The sequence below is a fragment of the Hydra vulgaris genome, chromosome 10 (assembly GCF_038396675.1).
Source record: "Hydra vulgaris chromosome 10, alternate assembly HydraT2T_AEP".
Classification (NCBI taxonomy): Eukaryota; Metazoa; Cnidaria; class Hydrozoa; order Anthoathecata; family Hydridae; genus Hydra; species Hydra vulgaris.
This window is the reverse complement of record NC_088929.1, coordinates 18031159-18056939: the sequence shown is the minus strand read 5'-3', so window position 1 is coordinate 18056939 and position 25781 is coordinate 18031159. Positions and strand designations below refer to the sequence as shown.

Here is a 25781-nt window from a genome sequence, read left to right as displayed (position 1 = left end):
TTTATATTACTTTGAATATTGTTATATTTTGCCGCGCTGCGATAACTTTTATTATTGGCCGAAGATTTAAAATTATACTCATGCAAATAAAAACCGCATTTCACCAACAAAAGAATGACACAAATTTCCACGAGTTAGATACTGACAATCTTTTTAATCTTTCATTTTAATGTAAGATAACAGATGGTCAGTATCTAACTTGTTTTGTTTTTTTTATATTTTTTTAGTCAACTTAATGCATTGTGACTTAATTACTTTTAGGTAGCATAATACTTTATATTCAGAACTATTTTAGCTAATTTTTGTAAATAACAAATTTACAAGGCGAAAAGGGCAAAATAAAAACAGTTAAAAAAAAAACATGTTTACTATATTGGAACTTATAAAAAGATTAATGGCTAAATAAGTGCATAAATAAAAATACAAGATTAAATAAATGCGTTTAGTTTACAATATTTGATAATACATTTAGTAAGAAAATAAAAAAATGTATTTATATGTATTTTAAAAAATCATTTTAAAAGGTGCATTTGCGTAAAATTGTTTTGAAGGTTTGATGTATCCAACCTAAAAATAAAAAAAAGATTTTTATAAAAAAAACTCAATATTGAAAATAAATTTAATATTTATTTATATATTTTAACTTTATTCGATAATTTGATAAGTGTAAAATGTTCACTTAGCTATAGCATTATTTTGATTATGAAAAAAAAAACTTCTTACCGTACGATTGACAAGAAGTCAACGCAGCATCAAAACGTAAGTAAATAGCGTTTAACTCTATAATAACCCCGTCTAACATGGTTGCTCGCTCAAATAATAAATCGTAGAGATTCCATAAACCTGCATTGTTCAAAATTACTCCATTACAGTAGATGACGTCACGTAAATCATTTTTAATCTAAATTAAAACGAAAAATGATATTTTTATAACTCATGTTTATATATATATATATATATATATATATATATATATATATATATATATATATATATATATATATATAATATATGCAAATAAACAAACAAAAAAAAGATTGCTTTAAAAAAACAAAATAATAATATACTTTAATATAAAAACAAAAATGACTTACTAATTCAAGTTTTGCTCTTGCAGCCTTAGCTTGAGTTAACTGATCAGCAACATTCGATCTCAATGTGGTTAACATCATAGTGTTGCAAGCTATGTTCAACAATGAAGTGTCAATATCAAATAAATAAAACATTGTTAACACTAAAAAGGTCAAAACTTATCTTTAATAAACACAAAAAAATACCTTGACATGCTTTATCAACAGTATCATCTCCATATGAACTTAAATATCCAAGTACTGCTTCTATTGCTCCAAGAGTTAAGCCTCTTGATTGGAATTGGTCAAAAGTAGGAACAGAAGACCATTGTTTAACTTGAGAACAATTGCAGCGTTTTTCAATAGCACATGATTCTTTTAAAAAAATTGAAACAATTTAAATTGAGAGCAAAAATTGAAAAAAAGTTTTTAAAACTACAAAAATGTAAATAAATAAGTTGTCTTTATTTATCACAATTAAAAGAAGTGAATAGTAAATTTTTACTTGGACAATCAAACAGTTTACAAGGAAGAGTTTGCGTAGTGTTGCCAATACAATCATCTCCAGCTCCTATTGGGTAAGGAACTGAGCATGCTCGTGTTCTTTGAATGACACCAGCATCACAACTTGTGCTGCATGAAGACCAATCACCCCAAGCACCCCAAGTTCCTCTTACTAAATCAAAAAAAGTAATGAAGATATTAATAAAATTTAATTAAGAATGATTACTTAAATAAGAGTGAAATTTATAATTCAAAAACATATTTCATTATCTCTTCAAATATACCAGTAATATATAAAGTAAACTTCCGTACCTGGACAAATAACTCCGACATTGCATTGAACAGTTTGGATTTTATCACCATTATTATCAGAAGGACAAGGTCCATCAAGAGTATTATTAACACAGAACCTTTGACGCGATTGAGTTGGAACAATATTACCAGTAGACTGGCAAGATGCAGAGCAATCAGTAAATGGTCCCCAACTGGTCCACACACCTGGTAGAATAAAATAGAATAAAAAACTTGTTCAAACGAATATGAATAAGACAAATGAACAATAATATTTTAATTTAAACAGTTTCATTTGTTACCAGGACATCCTACATTAGCATTACAACTGAGGGATTCAACAAGCAAAGCACCACCACAATTGGCACCAAGTGTAGCTGTTGTGCATGTTCTTGTTCTAGTTTGAGATGGGGCTATCAACAAGTTGCTTCTACAAGACTCTGAACACGTACTCCAAGTACTCCATTGGCTAAGTATTCCTTTAGGTATAATTTTATTTTCAATCAAAAACAACTTGAATTTTTCGTATGTAACATTTATATTTTAAACAAAATAAAAACGTTTATACTATAAATAATAATTTAAAAAAATAATAAAGTTAAAGACTAAAAAAAAGATGAAGTATTAGTATTAGATTAGATTCTATATTTATTTCAGAAGCTAATTTGAAGGAGAGAAATTATGGCATAAAACATTCCTCACCCTAAAACAAACAAGTTTTTGCTTTTGAAAAAAATGTTTCTGTTGCTTTTTACTGCAAATGTTTTTTTATACTTTTTTTAATCCATTTATTAAACCATAAAATATGAAAATTTTCAATAATATTTTATAAACTCATATAAATAAGGTTAGGTGTCACTCATATAGTTAAAAACTAGTCAATGGAGTGACACCTAAAAAAAAAAGCAAAACAAAAAAAAAAACTATAAATAAAACATTGAAAGAATTTAAAATAAAATAAAGAGGAAAAAAGAAAAAGAAAAACAAAAAGAAAAAAAAAGAAAAAAAAAGAAAGAAAGAAAGGAAAATAAAGCACTAATAAATAAAGATAATATTAATAATTGCAATAATAATATAATAAAAATGATAATAATATTAATAATAATGTGAATAAAAAAACATTACAAATAGTAACTATATCATGATAACTTTACTAAAAATTATAACTAATGATAAAAACTATGGTAAAAATAATTATAGTAAAAATTATAACTATGACAGAAATTATTAAAATAAACATAACAATTGCAAAAATTAGGACAATAACCATAAAACTATTACTACAATTGAATCACTATCACTATCATTATAAATAATATTAATAAGATTTATAAAACAAAGGAAAATTGATAATAGTAGAGGTAAAAAAGAGTATAAAATAAAAGTAATAATAGTTTTATGAATACAGTAATATAAAAAAAGCAATAATAATAAAATATAAAATTAATATTCATTAAATATATACTTAAATAAAAAATTCTTAATTTAGTTTCGATTGAGAAAAAGAATGTTGGTAATAAAAGGGAATTTAATAAAAATCTTTTTTTATAAATGGTATTATTTGGTTCCAGTGAGAAATACATTGACGTTTTATAGAGAGCTTGCCATATTTGATAGCGTTGAAAAAAGAAGTGTGCAAGTCAAAATTTTAAGTATTTCGAGTGTAATATTTGTGTCACTTGTTTTAATAAAAAAATTATTGAACGAATTTGTTGGTTTATTTTAAAGAAAATCAAACACGAAGAGACAATTATAAAGCTTTACAAAATCTTGTAAAAAAAAACTACCTTTTTGACCCCAAACAGTGCAACAATAACTTAGATGTGAAGAGAACAAGTAAATTGATATTGGACATGTTGGGGAACATAGTATCGTATTAATAACAGCATACTATTGGCACATGAGAGTTTTGTAAAAAATATGCTTTATTGCAAATTATATGTACAAATTCTTTAGTACAAAAAGTTTACAAGTCTAAATAATGGCACTATTAAATTTTTATTGCATAATTTGCTTCTTTTGTCGTGGAGAGAAAATATTATTATTAATATTATTATTATTATTATTATTATTATTACAATTAATATATTATTATATCATATCTCATAGTTCATGAATATATTGTTGTACTGTTGTATTTTAAAAATATATTATTGATAGTAATAAGACAATTAATGTTGTTATATTTGATATTTTCCATTGTTCTACATTCTCTCCTATTTTGATCATTATTTTTTGCATTTATAACAAATTATTAAATCTTGTATATTATTTTTATTTCATTTGAATATTTATTTTTCATTTTATTACTATTGTCCACTAATATATTATTGTTCTTTATTCATATATTTTATCTTATATTTTTATATTATTATTATCAAAAAAGAATTTTAAAAATTTATTATTATAAAAAAAATACCTTTAAAATCATTTTACATAAAGTTATATTTTTGTATCTTACCAGGACAAGGAACATCTCTAACACAAACAACTTGATCGTTTAATGAAGCTCCACCACAATTTCCAGTAGTTGTATTAACACATTGTCTTGATCTGTACTGCATATTAAATTGACCAACTGCTTGTTGACACGTAGCTGGACATTGACTCCATGATGTCCAATCAGTCAATTGACCTAAAATTTATGAAAATTATAACAATATATATTGAATTATAATAATAACATATATTGAATTATAATAATAATATATATTGAATTATAATAATAATATATATTGAATTATAATAACAATATATATTGAATTATAATAATAATTCAATAAGATTATCCTAATAATTTTTTAATGCAATATTTAATAATTTTTATTTCATAAATTAATAGCAGTAAATTTTAAAATTCTACCTGGACATACTATGCCTGCGTTACATGACATTACATCCGCAAGTGATTGTCCTTGACAGTTACCACCAAAAGTAGGATTTAAACAATTTCGATTTCTGGTCATTGTTGGTACTACTGAGCTAATCTGGCAAGACTGGCTGCATGAAGACCATGTTGACCACTGTGTAAGATCCCCTGGGAATATATTAAAAACAATAAAGTATTAATAAAATAACAATGAATTATCAACATCATTATTGTGATGACTATGATGATGTGTGAGATGATGATACCTGAATTCTTCATAGTTCATTGATGATTATGATAATGAGTGAGCCTGAAAATATGATAATTTACCTAAGAACTAATTTTAAATTTGTAGCAAATGTGTAGTGATCATGATTTTCACTAAAAAAAACTTTTTTTTTCTAAATAAATTCGTTATTATGATCATGATCACCATCATAAAAAACAGTTAAATAATACCTGGACATGATACTTGGAAATTGCAATTTTGAGTTTCAGAACTCAGGCCAACACAACCACCATTTAATGTAAAGTTAACACAATTTCTTGTGTGAAACTGAGTGGGAGAACTATTAACATTAGATTGACATGATTCAGAACAAGTACTCCATGCTGACCAAGCAGTATAAAAACCTAAATTGAGTGAGAATATTTTTAAATAATTGCTTGAAAAGCCCATAAAAAATTACAAAAATCTAAAATAGGTCAAATTAAAATAAAACAAACAAAAAAAAAATCCCACCTGGACATGGAACAAGTTGATTACATAATTGTTGATCATTCAAACTAGCACCAGCACAACCCACATAATTTGGATTCCATGTAGAAGCACCAACACAAGATCGACTTCTATACTGATATGGTCCATTGACTAGAGTATTACACGATGCAGAACATGTGCTCCATGCAGCCCAATCAGTTAATGTTCCTATTTTAACAAAAAAATTTAAAAAAATATTGTTGAGCAAGTATTATGCAACCGCTATATGTAATTAAATCACTACTTCTAACAATTTCAACTTTACCAGTTAATACAAAAACAAAATAAAATACAAAAATAAATTTAAAAAATAATAAAAATAGGGTTAAGTATTATTAAATTATATTAAAAAAGATAAATAAAAAAAAAAAAAGCAAAAATAAAAAGAATTTTTTTTTTTCAGTTAATTTTAGATTAACCAGATTAATTCTATAAACCATAAAGCCACATATATAATATATAATTCTATAAACCATAAAGCCACATATATAATATATAATTCTATAAACCATAAAGCCACATATATAAAATATAATTCTATAAACCATAAAGCCACATATATAATATATAATTCTATAAACCATAAAGCCACATATATAAAATATAATTCTATAAACCATAAAGCCACATATATAATATATAATTCTGTAAACCATAAAGCCATATATACAATAAATAATTCTACAAACCATAAAATTTAGTCATATCACAAAGTTATACAGGGAAAAAATCACAATTTAAAAAAAAAAAACAATTTTTTTGATTCAAATCAGAATTTTTTGATTTAAATAAAGTATTTTTTTATTGAACTTTTAATATAATTTAGAGTAACATGAAATTGGTTGGCTGTGTTTTTTGTGCATAATGTAGTGGTTAAACAGGTCAGAAGTATACTCAGGATTCCATAATCATTTCTTTTAATCTTATATCTCCACAAAACTATCCACACTATTAGTCATTAAGAGATCTGCAGAAAATCTACTTGCTTACTTAGAAACTATTGCTTTTGCACTTGATAAGTCACAAAGTGACGTGTAAAATAGCAGATTTAGTGAAAGTATGGAAAAATCTAGAAAACAAACTTTTGTGTAAAAGTGAGAAAGCTATCCAAAAGAAATTCAAAAAAAGATATTAAAAGGCAGAGACACCATCATATCTTCTGGCTAATCTTCTTTACCCTCAATACCAAGGTAGAATGTTGAATGAAATTGAAAAAAATACTGCGTGGGAATATGCCAATCTACAATACCCACATATTATTCTTATAGGTATGAAATTTAAAGAAAAATTGTATCCATTCCTGGAATTTGAATTTAGCTTGGAAGTTTTAACAGCATTATTGTCTGTTCAGTGGTGGAGATCATACCTTGATAACATTGAAAGTAAAACATTAAACACAATATTGCAATTGATGACTGTGGTAGCATCATCTGCAGGAGTTGAACGTGCGTATATATATATATATATATATATATATATATATATATATATATATATATATATATATATATATATATAACATACAACATTTCTTAAAACTTAATTGTTTTATGTCTCAGGTTTTTAATACTGAACTACTAACTTCATCTACTGCTGAAAAATACAATGAAAATGCATTACAACTAAAAAATAATAATTATACTTTACATAAAAAACTTTTAATAAAAATACCTGGACATGAAACTTCTGCGTTACAGTTTTTAGTTTGAGTTAAAACTGCTCCATTACAATTACCACCAAAAGAACCACCAGAACAAGTGCGGGTACTGGTTTGTTGAGGAACAATAAAGTCAAGTTGACAAGAGGCTGAGCAGGCTCCCCATGCTGTCCAAGCACTTAATATACCTGAAACATATACATATAATTAAAATAAATTAAGTACTATTCTCTTGACAAAATTAAAAATATCTAAACAAAAAAATTTGTAGGAAGTCTAGACGTTATTATCATCAGAAGAGGAAACTTTACATTTTGACTGTTCTTAAAAAACACACAAAAAAATGATGCTATTAACTTACTTCTGATAAAAATCTAACTTAAAACTATACATTATAAAACTGTTAATATACAGTTGATAAAATATTTAAAGCAAGATTTAAGTGGGATAAATTAACTAAAACAAAAAAAGTTTTATAACAAAAACTAATTGCTACCTGGACAAGACACTCCTACATTGCAGTTTTGAGTTTGAGAACTAGGCCCAGTACAACCAGCTCCTAGTGTTGCACCTATACATTGTCTAGTCTGAGTTTGAAAAGGTGCTAAATTTGTATTAGATTGGCAAGATTCTGAGCAGGTACTCCATGCACTCCAGGCGTTATAAATACCTGTTATATATTTTTCAAAAGTTCAGTTTAAAAGATTACAATAAAATAATTAAGAAAAAAATTTTTATGAATTTTTTTTACCAGGACAACCAACATTTGCATTACAAGAAATTTGTTCACTTCTAGTGATACCAGGACAACCTGTATAGGTAGGATCCCAAGTAGAAAACCCAACACATGATCGAGTTCTAGTTTGAGAAGGTACATTAACAAGATTGTTACAAGATGCAGAGCATCCACTCCATGAACTCCAATCCGATATTGTTCCTAGAAGAATGACATTTTTAATAAATTAAGCTATTCAATACAAACTCACAAAACATGCGTAACTAGTCCAAAATCAGTTTTATTACTTTTTCATAGCTGATTTACTTAACAGATTTTTTGGTTAAATTTCAACTTATGACAATAAATCACAGCTATTTGTAAGAACAAATTTTTTCAAGAAGACAAACCTGGACAGTAAACTTGCTCATTGCAGTTTTGAGTATCAGTTAACATAGCTCCATTACAATTGCCATTAAAAGTAGCACCATTACATTGACGATTTCTTGTTTGAGTAGGTGAAGTGAAACTTAATTGACAACTTGCCGTACATGCTCCCCATGCTCCCCATGCACTTAAAATTCCTTTAAAATATAGAAATTTACAATACAAAATAAGAAATTAATTGATAGCTTTAAGGTAGAGGGGCCAATTTAACATCAAAATTGTTTAAAGTAAAAGTTCTACAGTATCTATACATTTTCCATTTTATTATTTGTTTTATGAATTATTTAATAAAATTTAAAAAGTTTATTAAAAGAAATTTCTTTTATTGTATAAAAAAAAAAAAAAGTTACCCGGACAAGAAACTCCAACATTACAGCTTTGAGTTTGAGAACTTGCTCCAGGACATCCACCATTTAATGTAGCACCAAGACATGGCCTAGTCTGAGTTTGAAATGGAGCTATATTAACATTAGATTGACATGATTCTGAGCAGGATCCCCATGCTGCCCATGCACCATAAACACCTTTTGTTAAAAAACATTATAAGTAACATTTTTTGTTATTACAGCAAAAACCATTAAGGAGCTTAATATAAAAAAATAAATATCACCTGGACATGGAACATTTTGATTACATAATTGTTGATCATTCAAACTAGCACCACCACAACCCACATAATTTGGATTCCATGTAGAAGCACCAACACAAGATCGACTTCTAGTTTGATATGGTCCATTGACTTGAGTATTACATGAGGCAGAACATACGCCCCATTCAGCCCAATCAGTTAATACTCCTATATTGCATATTTTGTAAAAAAATGCAGTTAAAAATTGTATAAAAATTTATATAACATTTAAATATATTATATAAATTTTTAATCAAAAATTAGGAGTAAAATTAAAAATAAAAAAAAATTAAAAATCAGATTTTATCATATTTATTTAGGTGTTTTAACGAATTATCAAGAAACTTATTATCATATAACTTTTATTCAATTTCATTTTCCATTATCATTTTAAACTCTATTATTATAGTATACAATATATATTATATAATATATATATATATATATATATATATATATATATATATATATATATATATATATATATATATATATATATATATATACATATTTTAGTATATATATTCATTTTTTAGTGTTTATGTATATATATATTATATATATATATATATATATATATATATATATATATATATATATATATATATATAACAAAATTTACAAAAATCTTTCATAAGTAACAAACAGGTCTTTTAATTTTTTCTGGGCTTTTAATTTATTTTTTTCAATTTAGATTTAAGAGGTTTCAAAATGCTATATAAAAATTTTATGATGATGTTATGAAGAACTTGATAAAAAAAAACAAAAAACAACCAACGGTCATTATTCTTGTTATCTTAATAATCACCTGTAGCCAACCTATTGTAGACAACCTATTGTAGCCAACCTATTGTAGCTAACCTATTGTAGCCAACCTATTATAACCTGTTATAAAAATCTTTAACAATTATTTAAAATTATTTAACCTGTATTATACTATTAAGTAATTACAAATTATAAAAGTAAAAAAAGCAATGAAAATAAAAAATTATAAAGGTAATACTAACATTAGATGTAAATTTAAACTTATTCAAATTTCACATTTTTTAGTTAATTGCTTTGCTAATTTGAGGTATACATCTATTATTATCTCCTAAAATCTATTTTAGAATTCTTTACAAACACAGTACTAAGAAATCACAATTTAATTTCTTTTGAAGTAATAAAATTTATTAATCTCTGCATTATTTGGCATAGATAATCAAACTCATAACTATAGTATAAAAATGACGCTAATAAAGTTTATTTTATTTTTCAATATTATAAAATTTCAAACTGTTATTTTATTTTAAAAATTTGAATGAACTTATTCAATTATTGAGTTATTTTTTAAAATTAAAAAAATAAAACTATAAAAGAAGATCAATAATATTATTTTTTTATTATTAATTAAACAAGTAAAATTGAAAAAAAATCAAATATAATAGCAAGTGTCATACACAAGAACAGTTAACATTAGTTAATGAACGTAAATTGTTAAAACCTAATTGTTTAACGTCTCTAACGTAAATGCATTATAACGAAAAAAAAATTAGATAAAAATTTTTAATAAAAATACCTGGACATGAAACTTCTGCGTTACAGTTTTTAGTTTGAGTTAAAACTGCTCCATTACAATTACCACCAAAAGAACCACCAGAACAAGTGCGGGTACTGGTTTGTTGAGGAACAATAAAGTCAAGTTGACAAGAGGCTGAGCAGGCTCCCCATGCTGTCCAAGCACTTAATATACCTGAAACATATACATATAATTAAAATAAATTAAGTACTATTCTCTTGACAAAATTAAAAATATCTAAACAAAAAAATTTGTAGGAAGTCTAGACGTTATTATCATCAGAAGAGGAAACTTTACATTTTGACTGTTCTTAAAAAACACACAAAAAAATGATGCTATTAACTTACTTCTGATAAAAATCTAACTTAAAACTATACATTATAAAACTGTTAATATACAGTTGATAAAATATTTAAAGCAAGATTTAAGTGGGATAAATTAACTAAAACAAAAAAAGTTTTATAACAAAAACTAATTGCTACCTGGACAAGACACTCCTACATTGCAGTTTTGAGTTTGAGAACTAGGCCCAGTACAACCAGCTCCTAGTGTTGCACCTATACATTGTCTAGTCTGAGTTTGAAAAGGTGCTAAATTTGTATTAGATTGGCAAGATTCTGAGCAGGTACTCCATGCACTCCAGGCGTTATAAATACCTGTTATATATTTTTCAAAAGTTCAGTTTAAAAGATTACAATAAAATAATTAAGAAAAAAATTTTTATGAATTTTTTTTACCAGGACAACCAACATTTGCATTACAAGAAATTTGTTCACTTCTAGTGATACCAGGACAACCTGTATAGGTAGGATCCCAAGTAGAAAACCCAACACATGATCGAGTTCTAGTTTGAGAAGGTACATTAACAAGATTGTTACAAGATGCAGAGCATCCACTCCATGAACTCCAATCCGATATTGTTCCTAGAAGAATGACATTTTTAATAAATTAAGCTATTCAATACAAACTCACAAAACATGCGTAACTAGTCCAAAATCAGTTTTATTACTTTTTCATAGCTGATTTACTTAACAGATTTTTTGGTTAAATTTCAACTTATGACAATAAATCACAGCTATTTGTAAGAACAAATTTTTTCAAGAAGACAAACCTGGACAGTAAACTTGCTCATTGCAGTTTTGAGTATCAGTTAACATAGCTCCATTACAATTGCCATTAAAAGTAGCACGATCACATTGACGATTTCTTGTTTGAGTAGGTGAAGTGAAACTTAATTGACAACTTGCTGTACATGCTCCCCATGCTCCCCATGCACTTAAGATACCTTAAAATAAACACAAAATATAATAATTAATTGATGGGTTCATGGTAGGGGGCCAGCTTTAAACATATTTGTTTAAATTTAAAGTTAAAGTTAAATGGCCTTACCATTTTAACATTTTATTTTATAAAAATAATTATGATTAACTTTTCTTTTATAACATGAAAATTCATTAAATTAAAGTAAATAATTCATTAAAGGGAACATGCATTATTTTTTTAATAAATAAAACAAGTTAACACTACACAATTGAAGTTTATTGTTATAATTGTTGCTTTATTTTTATATTTTTAGTTATAATTATTGTTTTACAAAAATAGGGAAATACAAATAAAAGTGTCAAAAAAAGTGTTTGTGATTAATCAAATACAGTGATTTAATTAGAAAAAAAACAAACAATAATTATTAAATAAAAAAGGAAAGCGGTACCTAAACAAGAAGCTCCAATATTATATGATACAGTTTGAGAAATATTAAATAAAATTCAAGAAGTTAATTATTAAAGAAAATTCTTTTCTTAGTACAAAAAAAAGTTACCAGGACAAGACACTTGTTCATTGCAGTTTTGAGTTTGAGAACTTGGTCCAGAACAACCACCTCCTATAGTAGCTCCTAAACACTGTCTATTTCGAGTTTGAAATGGAGATGCACTAATATCAGACTGACAGCTTTCTGAGCAACTACTCCATGCACTCCAAGCACCATATGTACCTTTTTAATTACAAAACAAAATTATTTCAGTAAAGGATTCAAATAAATTACAAAAATCATCTTAATTTTTCAAATGACTAATACCTGAACAACCAATATTAGTATTACAAGGTTGCTGCTCAGTTTTTGAAATACCAGGACAACCCGTATAGTTAGGATCCCATGTTGAAAATCCAATACATAATCGACTTCTAGTTTGAGAAGGTGGTGTAACAAGATTATTACAAACATCAGAGCATGCACCCCATGAACTCCAATCTGATATAGTTCCTATTTGAAAACATTGTAATATACAAATAAAAATACAATAAAATTAGCTCTGAAAAACTGAAAGCTTTAAGAGAACTGGGAATTAAGTGGGAATCAACTAGATTTATAACAAAAAATACCAGGGCAATAAATTCCAACACTGCAACTTTGTGACTCTACAGTAGATTGTCCACCACAATTTCCTCCAAGAGTTGCTCCAACACAAACACGAGATCGTTGTTGAGTTGGTAACTCTAATGTTAGCTGACAGGATGCTGAACATAGTCCCCATGATCCCCATGAAGATATTGTGCCTTAAGTAAAACAAAAATAACAAATTTATGTCATAAAAACCTGAAAATAAAATATAATTTTATTTACACTAAAATAAATTAAAAATTATATTTAGCATTTTTTAACAACTAGATGACCTTCCTGATGCTAACCTGTTTTGCAGATCAGGAATGATCAAGTTCAAAAATGAGCATTCTTATTGTGATAATAACAATAAGATTATCATCCAGGTTTACAAGCTCTTGTATCTGAGTAGTGTTTCCCGCCTATATTGCATTGCATTATATTAACTACTTGTTATAATTTAATATTTAAATTTATTTACGAAACTAAATTATTTGAGATTTATAAATAATTTATTATTAGATTTTAAATAACTTTTTAAATAGAACTTTTATCAAAATTTTAAAATTTAAAATTTTTTTCTCAATGTTTAAAAATTTTTATTGTGGAAATAAATATAAACATTTGATATTGAGGATCAGAGCAATTCCATTTTTCCATCAAATATTGGTTTAGATGAGGAAAATTCTGTGAATTGTAAAATCGCTCAAGGCGTATGTAAATCTCCCTACGCGTAACAATTTAAAACAAGGCCTGCCATTTGGTGTTAATGACTTATAATGTTTTATTAAAATCTATTTGGTTGATAGCCGAAAAAACAAGACAATAGCTTAAAGATTGCCAACTTTTGTTGAAAATGGTGTTAGTTTTATCTTGACAGATATCTGTTGTTGAAAAGAAAAAATACCTTATAGTATTTCAAGGAAACGTGTGTAGGATTGTTATCTAAGATTATTCTTCAGTTATTCAAAATCTAAGAACGAAATAAATGGAGTAATTCCGGATAACAGGTACAACGTGGATATAATGTGAAATATTGATGTTTAATTCAAAATTGGATATTTTTTTTAAAAGTATGTTGACGTTTATCAAGTTATTGGGGACATGAGCAATTTATTGAAGTTTTACATGTCTAAAAATTATGAATTTTTTCATTAGAACAAGTAAACAATAACAATGCACATGCTTTCGAAGATTATGCTTATGTTATAAAAGAGCTTATTTTGACTCAACCATGACTTGTGACACTGACAAATCCAAGTTGATTGTAATTTTTCAAGTTGAACAAAACAATGATAATATTGAAAAAACTTGTATCTCAAAAACAGAGTATTATGACATCTTCTAACACCAAAAAACCAACAGTTTGTTGAAAGTTCATTTTATCTCATCAGGTATGAGGAAACCTATACCCCGGCCAAATCGAAAAATTTAAAATTGCTTATAAATTGTTTGGAAACATTCTAAATGAGTCCTTCTCAATTGATGAGAGTGTGTATACAATAAATGATGACATCTTGGTTGCAGAGTTGCATTAATTTTATTCACATTCAGATATTATAACTTTAATTTTTTGTAAACCTTAAACACTGTAATTTTTTTATAGTAAATGATGTTTATTAGTAGAGAATTATGTCTTTAAAACTTTTTCTTTCATAAACTTAAAATTTGATCAACAAGTTTATTCAGTGACTTGCATTATTTTATTGAATAACTTGTATGTTTATTGTCAAAATATTTTTACTTGATGTATTTAAAAATTTTTTTAAAGTAATGCAAAGAAATCTAAACAGTTTTAAAAATAAAAAATTAAAATCGACATTCAGTTTAATTGTATTCAAAGTTACCCTAAATGCAAGTTAAGGTAACTTATAATACTATTAAACTTTGAATATAATACTATTAAACTTTGAATACTATTAAACTTTGAATCCTTACTTAAACTTTGTTTTTTTTAAAAATAACTGGCATATTGAAAAAATTTATGAAAATCTAGAAAAACTATATCATCAGAACACCCTTTATGCAAAAATATTTGGCTTGTAAAAATTAAAAAAATGTAGAGTTAAAACTAGCGCAAAGCATATAAAGTTACCCAAAATGACTGTATCTGAAACATCGTTAACAAATCATCATAATGGTAGCAATTTTTTTTTAAGAAAAAAAAATTCAATTTTTATTTGCATAACCTACAAAAACACAAGGTTGAGTAATAAACAGCGTTCAACAGATAAATAAAAAATAAAGAAAATAAAAATTTGCCCCTAAGATTAAAAAAAAATCAATTATGAAGATTGTAAATGTTGGAATGACCTAGTACAAGAATGTCGAATTGAGGTGGAGCCTCTAACTACAATTAGTTTTTTATCTAATGATTTGATGAACACAAAAAAATCTGGAGAGATCTTGCCACTTACATATCTTCTAAACTCTCAATCAATTGAATATGCTGTAAAGTCTGTAACCAAAGCATCGAAGCTAGTTTATGGTCTTAAAAAAAAGTCTCAAAATTTTTACTAAAGATCAGAGTAAAATAGATAATCACAGAAATGTTAACAAAACTAATTATTTTATCCCAAATAAATTATAAATAATCTGATAATTAAAAAATTCTTAAACTGATGTTTTGTTTTTCTTTAATCGGTGCTATAAATAAAGTTTACACTGTTTTACCATGCATTGAGAGTCTCTTGTAGCGCAAATCAGACCTATATTTTATGGGTGACATCCGATAACATTTAAGGTTTTACATTTATATCAATTTTTTACATATTAGCCAAATTTTACAACATGCTTTATTCAAGTGTGAAGTATCTATTTTTGCACAACTATTCCGAATTTTTTCGTTTTTATATGTTGAAGCCCGAATCAGTTTTTTACATTTTTTTAAATAATTTTTTATAAAATGTGTTTGGTTTCACATATCAAATCTTCCACACCCATACCAATTATTATTTTCAAAAAATTTTGCTTGGTGGAATTGCCCTATTGAGAATGTAAGTTGAAAGAACTCAAAAAAAAAAAAAAAAAAAAAAAAAAAATATATATATATATAATTACCTGGACAAGGAGTATTTGTGTTGCATTCTTGAGTCTCTGTTAAAGATCCAATACAAGATCCAATTCCAGAAGAACATGTTCTAAACCGAGTGGTAGTTGGAGGACCACTATCTAGCCGGCAGCTTGCTGAGCACGAACCCCAAGAACTCCAATCAGAAAATGAGGCTAATAAAATAGAATAAAAATGTTTTGGTTTTCTTATAGTTAAAAATTTATACTTACTGTTAACAAAAAAAAAAAAAAAAAAAATTTTAAATTAAAAAGTAAAACGATACTATATATTAACAACTCAGAGTAATTAATTTTACTGTTTTCTCTTTTAATATTAACTCTCCTTAAACACAAACTTTATAAACTATGGTAAAAAAAATTAAAATGATTATAAATTGTCACCCTTTAAAAAATTTTAAGTAATAAAAGAAAAGTAAAACAACACAAAATAGTTAAAAACTTAAAGCTTACCAGTACATGGTTGAAAACAGGTCATAAAGTCAAGGTTAGCTATATTATTAACTACTTCACAGTCTTCTTGAAATTTATTTGTAGTTGGATTTCTACAAGAACGAGAACGCTGTATAGTACCAGTAAATCCACAAAGTTGAGAACAACTACTCCAAGCAGACCAAGTTGTCCATTGTCCTTGAGCTAAATGCAAAATAATGTTATAAAGAAAACTTTACACAAGTTATTATTGAAATTAAATCTTTATAGTTATAGATTCACTTAAATATAAAAAAATACACATTTAACTAAATTTTAAAAACTATTTCATTTGTGATATGTTAATTTCAACTTGGATTAAATTTTGAACTAGATGATTTTAAATTGCAATTTAACTAAGCTTAAATTTAAAATGACTCTAAATTGGAAAATTTTATATAGAAATTTTTCTTTTACTATGTAAGTTGCCTTTATTAAGTTTAATTAGTCTAATTAATTCAAAGCTTCAACTTAAAAATGCTTTTAGTTTAAAATTGCAAAAAAGTTTAAATTTGTATTCAAACATGTTTTTTAATATGCGAAAACATTACTTTAAAATATAAAATAAACATTACTTTCACATTGGCTCCGTGTAACAACATCAGAATACAGTGTGCTACCAAGGGTGTTTAAAAGAGCTGTAAAGTTTGAAGCAAAGTAACTATAAGATACGTTCTGTCCATCAACAATATAACTTGTTATTCTATCTATTTCAGACTTAACATATTCATGTACGGCACCCGCAACTAAAAGTTTATTGCTTTTAATACGATTTTCAATAGCTATATTGCTGTCAATATTAAGATCTATGTTTTCATAACCATCAGTAAGGAGAATTATAACAGGATTCATATTAAGTTTTTGACATCTTTCAAATACAGCTTCTGCAGTTGCAAGCCCTCTATGTATAGCAGTTCCACCACCTAACATTTTCAAATTGTTCATGAAAGTTTCAAAAGTTGAGTAGCTTTTAAATGTACCACAATCAGCTTCTACTTTAGCAGTAGTACCATAGTTTACCACAGCTACATCAACATTTGGATTCACTCCAAATGCTGAGCTATTAACAAAAGCTAAAACCAAATTTTTTTCATCTTGCCATTCCTGAGGATCAACGCTGGACGATGTATCCAACACAAAGACAAAAGTAAAGTTTATACTGCTGCAAGACTTTACTAAAAAAATAGATAACTGAATTAAACTATTCATTCTTTGAAAGTTGTGATTAAATAAATAAAAAAAATTAGTAAGTATAAATAAATAAAAAATAAAAAAATAAAAATTCTTTGAAAGTTAAAATAAAAATAAAAGATTAGTAAGTATAAATAAGTAAAAAAAAAAGAAATTTAATTAAAAATAAAAACTTAATTTAACTCTTTAATCAAATTAATTCACCAATACCTATTGAACATGGTGCTATGTTACAAGCTTCATAGCTAATCATATAATCAGGAGTACACTGATATGAAGATGTTGAATTACTGAGACAATAAGAACGAGTTCGAACACGCGTTGGATAATTTTGAGTTGCTTTGCATGATTCTGAACAAGCACTCCAAGTACCCCAATCACCAAGTCTGTAATCTAAAATTTTAATTTTATATTGTAGATTTTTAAAACAAAACATTGTTGTAAAGATTTAATTTTTTTTTGTTACGACTCAATTTTTCACAATTTTTTCCATTTCACTTTATCTTTATACAACTTGTATAAAAAAAAATTTGTGAATATTATACAAATATGTATGTATATATATATATATATATATATATATATATATATATATATATATATATATATATATATATATATATATATATATATATATATATATATATATATATAGACACACACATATATGTATATATAAATACATATATATATATATATATATATATATATATACACACAAATATATGTATATATATATATATATATATATATATATATATATATATATATATATATATATATATATATATATATATATATATATATAGGGTTCCCATATTTTTTGCCATAAAATCCAGAGATCTCGGGGATTTGCCCGGAGATCTTTGGATTTTATGGCAAAAAATAAGTCTGGAGGGATTTCAGAAAAAAACATGAAATCTTCTCTTTTTGGAGGTTTTAATTTAATTTTTATAAAAATTCCATATTTAATACTTAAATTTTGACTATATATAGAACTGAAAATGTAAAAACTATTAAATCTAAACTATTTTTAGTCATTCAACCAATTTATTAAAAATGCTCAAACAAAACTTGTTCTCTTCTCTTCATTACACTATTTTGAAAAATGGGCACGCATTTAAACTTGCGAAAACGAAAGTCGAGATGGTTAAATTTTATGAAGGTTACAAAGTGTATTGGTTGCTGTTACACAAGAAATTTTTCCTTAAATTTAAATTCGACATTTAAAAATTAAAAGAATTGGGACACTATCAATAATGTCGTCCAAAAAAAAGTTTTCTAGTTTAAAAAAGGGAGAAATGATTGTGAAGCCAAATTTAAAATTTAGCCAGCTGGATCATATATTTCTGTTTCTCACAAAGATAAACAAATTTCCTTTTGTTAATCTTATTTATCTAATGCATCTAACAATAATAAACCAATAACAATGCATCTAAATAATAAGTCAAGATTATGCAAGTTGGATGACCTTTGACCTGTTATTATTCCCAATACTACAAGTTAAAAGCTTTCATTTGGATGAAACTTGACAGTACCCTTATTTGGGATCAAGTTGAAGGCTTTATTTTTTTTGTAAATGTAAAAACCCTTTTTTATGTTAATAAATCATTGTGCCATGACTAATTTTCTAACTTATGAGTTCAATAAGTATTTGTTATCAAACAAAGACTTATTGAAAAAGATATGTTCAACAAAAATGTATAGTTGGTATGATTCATCTTCCTCTGTTTATAGTTCTTACTCTGTTCCAACAAATGATTGGTCGATGACAGTGAAATTGATAACTGATGCTAGTGACTAATTAGATACAAGTAAATAATGGTTACAAGATGACAATAGAAACAAGTTATATAATGAAGATTTACTTCATGGCTTGCATTTATATAGTTTTTATCTATCGTATATTATTTATAATGGTATATTTCAATATAGAATAACTTATTCTATATTAAAATATACCGTTTTAAAAGATTTATTTAATCAAGACTCAATAATTGTAAGACAGCATCAAAATTGAATATAAAAGTAAAAAGTGATTTGCACTAAAAATGATTGAGTTTTTTTGATTACTTTTTTTCAAAAAAAGGGTACTTTTTAAAAAAAAAAAGGGTTTTTGTTTATTTAATTTTCTTAAAAGAGATCCACTCTGGTACAACCTTGCTAAATAATAGGGACTGCCCATTCATTTAACATGCTTAGTAATATCTCCTCTTTTTCGATGATTACCAAATGGCAACCACATATATATACATATATATACACACATCTATATACCTATATATATATATATATATATATATATATATATATATATATATATATATATATATATATATATATATATATATATATATATATATATACATATATATATATATATATATATATATATATATATATATATATATATATATATATATATGTATATATATATATATATATATATATATATATATATATATATATATATATATATATATATATATATATATGTATATATATATATATATATATATATTTATATATATATATATATATATATATATATATATATATATATTTGTGTGTGTGTGTGTGGATATATATATGTGTGTGTATATATATAAATATATGCGTATATATATATATATTTATATATATATATACACACAGACACACGCATATCTATATATATACAAATGCATATACATATGCATATACATATATATATATATATATATATATATATATTATATATATATATATATATATATATATATATACATATATATGTATATATAAATATATACATATATATATATATATACATATGTATATATAATATATATACATATGTATATATATATGTATATATATGTGTATGTCTGTGTGTATGTGTGTGCATGTATATATATATATGTATATATATATATATATATGTATATACATATATATGTATATATATATATATATATGTATATATATATATATATATTATATATATACATATATATGTACATATATATATACATGCACACATACACACAGACATACACACACATATATATATAGGCTTACCATAAGTTTGAAGTTGTAAATCTGTACAGGATAGTATGGAGTAAGAAGTGGGGGGTGGGGTTGGGGGTGGGGTGGAGGCAGAGTAAACTAAAATAATAAGGAAGTGAAGTAGAAGGAGGAGGAAGGGCGTGATCTTTTTATTCCTCACAATTTTTTAGGAAATTTTTTTTTTAAAAGAAAGAGCTTCAAGAAAAACATGCAACAGATGAGATATTAGCTTAGCATGAGACACATTTTAAATGATTTTTTATATCTGCTTGTCAAAAATGTCCAACAAAAAATTTTGTTGAAAATTGCTGAAACATCACTTTGTTGTCTCCACCATTAAGTTTTTTTACAAATAGGTAATCTTTTTGGAAATATTCGTAAATTCCAACTAATTTTTGCTATTTTAAATAAAAACAAAAACATACACACTAATAAAGTCAACAAAGATGAAAACGGGACAAATTGAAAACCATTGGAACACTGGGACAAATGGTATAAAAACAGGGCAATCCTGGTCAAAATGGGACATATGGTAAGCCTATATATATATATATATATATATATATATATATATATATATATATATATATATATATATATATATATATATATATATATATATATATATATATATATATATATATATATTCTAATAAATAAGACAATTTTTTTAATTTTTGTTAAAATCATTTATTTTATAAATACATGTTTCAACTATATCATATATATAAATCCTGTTATATTGGCGAAACTAAAGGGATAAAAGGGATAAAAACTCACACAATTATAAATATATTCATTCAAATGAAAGCTGTTTTAATAATTTCAATCATGTTGATTTTTTAATTTTGGATTCGACCTCCAACAAATTTATATTAAAAGTAATGTACGTAGAGTGGGAAAAACCCATTATTGATAAACAAATAAACCATGTAAAAATGACAATTTCAATCTAGTTCCTTTTAACATTACCGGTTCTTTTATCTTTTTAAAACATTTGTTGCATTATTTAATTGCATTTTTATTGTACTTTTATTATTAAGTCTCTATTAATTCAACTTAATTTTACTGATTTGATTTAACCATTTTAATAGATTTTAACTGATGATGGCTATGATATAGTTGAAACATGTATTTATAAAATAAATGATTTTAATAAAAATTAAAAAAATCGTTTTATTTATTAGAATATTTACTCATTTTGTGCTGAAGAGAAACTTTGGAAATATATATAAATATACATGTGTGTTGTGTGTGTATATAATAATCAATAATTTTACCTGGACATGGATATTGTGTGTTACAGGGAGTAGTATCAAACAGACTAACTCCTTGACATAAGTTTGCTGGTGTACAAGTTCGTGTGCGTGTGCGGACCTGATTACCGACATTGCATGTAACTGGGCAATCACTGAATGCTGTCCATTGAGTAAGTATTTGAGCTTGAACTAAGAGAAATAGTACATTGAAAATTAATGATATTTATTTTATTTTTTTTGAAATTTATTTCACAAGAGTGGTACTTTGTCCACATTAATACCACACATGTGTCGTTTCGATAAGGTTCTAAAATACAATTTTACAATTCAATATGACACTTTGAAAGATTTGAAGCAATATTTTAAGAGATGCTCTTTCTGGATTAGCCTGTCCTCTTGATCAATAGCGTCTGAGTATCTTTATTTTGATACTATTAGGGTTACCAGACGTTTCCTGACATGAATAAATTCTAGTATGATAGACTGTCATGTAGTTTTGCAAACTCTCCTATGAAAAAAGAGGTTGTATGGTAACCCTAGATACTATTGCTGAGAAGAAGTCAAAGTTAACAGAACAAGCTTATAAATCTTGGATTGTAATCTAATTAACCATTATCAAAAATAAAATTAGGAGGCTTAATATCAGAAGTTTTTTTCTACTCTTTCTATAGGTTTCCTTCTATTCTTCTATCCTTATTACCAGAGTTTACTGTTTATTAGGTAAGTTGCCTTCGCCACAGATAAGGACTCTCATTTCCAAAATTTTAAATATGCAACTGTTACTAACACACAAATGACAGCACTAGTTAAAATTAATTTCAAAGCATAAACAAACTAGTGTGAAACAATTACTTTATTATAAAGTTTTTTTGTTATATACAAGTTTATAACTTTTTTTTTTTTTAGGTTTTTTTTTTAAGGCCTGAAGCAAGAATTCTTACCAATCACTAATTTAAGTATGCAAAAACAGGTCAATAAAAAACTAAATCATGACATGATTTGGTTTTTTATTGACCTGTTCTTGCATACATAAATTATAATACAAAGACTCTTTGTATTGTATCTCTTTGAAAGAGAATGAATTATTCTCTTTGGCATTTACACATTGATTGTAAGTAATTTTTTTCGATTAAAATAGCAAATTTTTTTTTCCAAAAATTTATATTTAATCATATAAATCTCATTTAATCATAACATTGATTAAATAGCTATTTCATTTAAAATTATTTTATTTTTTAAAATGACATTTTTTAATTGAGTTTTAAATGTAAATATAAAAAATGTAATTAATTGAAAATTGACAGCAATAAAAATTGGATTGCATAGTTAAAAAGGATACCACTAGTTACAAAAGAAAGCATTACTTTTACAAGTCGGAAAATTTTATTGTTTTTAGTTGTATTAAAATTTTACGGATAGTTTTAAAAATTAAAACTGACGACAACAAATTTACGATTTAAAAAATTTGGGTTGTATTGCGGGCATGTATTTCAGGCATCCTATGGGTAATACCGTAAAAAACGAGTGATCTATGATCTATAAAAAATTATTATCAGAAAACGATTTTTTGAGTGTAAATGTTTAAATAAGTTTTAAATAAATCGGGCCTTGATTTTACAAAAAAAACGCTAAACCTGGATTCGTTCACTAGAAAAAAAGTCGGCCTAATGGTTACATATGTTTTAGTTCACTAAAACGGTTTTAAATGCGTTCGTGCGCGTTTTACAGATGTTTATTCTACACACACACAAAAAAAATCAGTTCCATATTTGAGTTCTATGACCCCAAAAACCTAACTAACTCACGCTCACTTAAGAGTTTGGTTTTTTTTTTTTTTCTGATTCCTAATCCAAGTGCAATTTAGTGCAAAATAAAAATTTTCATTAACTTTTCAATGATTTGAGGGATTTAATTTAGAAAATAGGCGTCACCATTAAAAAAGCTCGTAAATGCTCTTGTAATGATCGTGTAATTTTTTATATATTAATAATTAAAAAAAATAGGAAAAAAAGAAATTGTAGAATTGTCTTATATTAAAACTTCTTCAAACACTTTTTGCTTTTTCAGTATTTGTTTTTTATTTTTAACAAAAACACAAAGATTTTTGATTTAAAATGAGGTAATTTTTATTGACTGATTTACTACTACTTGTTACCCAAGTATTCTAATTAATTTTTACTTTTACTTTTAGGTCGGAAAACGATTTGCAAAGCGCAATAAAAAAGATTTATAATGCCTGGGGCACGTCTTAAAAATCAAACGTCTCAAATACAAAAAAGCGTTTAAGACGTTTCTATAGTTATGTTAAACACTTCTTGCGTTTACTGGGACTCGGACATAAATAAAAGTAACCAGTCAGAGTTTAGAAGGTTGCTTGTTTATTTTCACTTAAAAAGCGAGTGTCCTTTGTCTTTTTTTTTTAAAAAAAATGAAGAAACCAACTAAACTGGTATCTTATATAGATACAATAGATGGATACAGTATAACAAAAATAAAAAATAAATTATAAATTTTGTAAAAAAAAATGTTTTTTGCACCCGTTTTTTGTACCAAAGAAGTGCAGTGTGTTATATTATTTAGTAGAAATATAAAAAGTTTACCTATTGAAGATGCAAATAAGAAAATAAAGTAGAAGCCAATCAAATACTTCATTTTTCCTATTTTAAAAAACAAGTTTGCTTATTTAACGTAGAGTACATGTAAAACTTCTTTTTTTAATTGAAAATATATAAATACATTTATTTTACCTTCTCCTATTAAAGCTTTATATTGCTTTTCGTGAACGGCAACTTCTTAGAAAATACTCTTAGATTTGCTCTTGGTCAACAACCAACAAGCAATTGATGAAAGATGAAACAAACTGGCTTATAAATGATTCCCCGACGCAATACTATTGGTTGATATTTAAAGCAAGGAATTTTTTTTCCATAATAGTAGAAGAGAATTCTCTTTAAGAGAATTATTTCTTAATATTCGTAAAACTCAATGCTAGATACAAAAACAGTTTTATCAAATAAATCTGAATGCTTTTAATGACTAATAATTCCCCCTTTTGTTTAAATCAAAAAAGTAAAAATTCTTTTCTTTTCATTAACTACCGGTTTATTATGCACGCTTTTAGGTGTTACCTTGGATGCCACGATAAATTACCAATACATAGCATATAAAACAGTATTATTTTGTTCTACTTTAGCTTTATAAAGCTATTGAAGGAAACGGAAATCTGATTGTTTTACTATTTGTTATTCATATTTACAAGATTATTTGTATTGTTAACACAAGTTTGTCATTATCAAAAGTTTGTGTCTTACTCATCCTAAAACTTTTTATATTTCATAACTTTAAGAATGAATATACGCATATCATCCAATTTACCGAAAACAATCTACAAACCAATTAAAGCGGTCCTCAACTGTTTAGTAATAAAAGTTGCAATCAAAACTAGTTATGTTGGCGGATGATTTAAAAGCAGTTTAGAAGAAACCACTTTTGGTTTTATGCTTTGTTATTTTTTTTAAAAATTTTTACGCAAATAAGAAAATGCATTTTTAATTTAAATACTATATGTTGTAAGTATTACAGTACCAACGAGCTTTTTAATAACTGTGTTTTTGGACACAATTTTATAAAGTTATCGTTTTTCAGGATTTACAGGCCAATTGATTCTAAGATTCGGTAGTTATTTAAAAACAATATGGCTGGTTTAAGTATCCTCTTTTGTGTTTTGACCTAAATCTTTTTTTTAAAAACTTTCTAGTGTCTATATTTTTTAGTAAAACCGCAGGTACGTTCTAAAAGTTACTTTTTACGGCTAAAATACGTATATAAGGATGTGTAAATTGGTACCGTATTGCAGTGGACGAT

The 25781-nt window shown here is 25.6% G+C and overlaps 1 protein-coding gene across 2 annotated transcripts; it reads right to left on the bottom strand.

Moving 5' to 3' along the window:
- Nucleotides 1-369: 369 nt before the first annotated feature.
- On the bottom strand, nucleotides 370-25086 carry LOC100208689 (SCO-spondin). Of its 2 annotated transcripts, XM_065808764.1 has the most exons (31): nucleotides 24665-25086; nucleotides 24518-24574; nucleotides 21939-22106; nucleotides 17821-18003; nucleotides 16995-17594; nucleotides 16402-16584; nucleotides 15940-16104; nucleotides 12882-13055; nucleotides 12577-12762; nucleotides 12319-12492; nucleotides 11611-11784; nucleotides 11237-11422; nucleotides 10982-11155; nucleotides 10500-10673; nucleotides 8924-9109; nucleotides 8664-8837; nucleotides 8277-8450; nucleotides 7903-8088; nucleotides 7648-7821; nucleotides 7166-7339; nucleotides 5477-5662; nucleotides 5194-5367; nucleotides 4729-4902; nucleotides 4327-4500; nucleotides 2168-2344; nucleotides 1887-2072; nucleotides 1576-1746; nucleotides 1278-1445; nucleotides 1095-1183; nucleotides 724-901; nucleotides 370-567 (listed from the first exon to the last, which is right to left on the bottom strand). In XM_065808764.1, exons 2-31 carry the CDS (start codon nucleotides 24567-24569, stop codon nucleotides 518-520), a joined length of 5388 nt encoding a protein of 1795 aa, XP_065664836.1. In that variant the 5' UTR covers nucleotides 24570-24574; nucleotides 24665-25086; the 3' UTR covers nucleotides 370-517. The 2 variants fall into 2 exon arrangements, with proteins under 2 accessions (XP_065664836.1, XP_065664837.1); XM_065808765.1 differs by lacking the exon at nucleotides 5477-5662 and having other exon boundaries at nucleotides 24665-24907.
- Nucleotides 25087-25781: the final 695 nt, after the last annotated feature.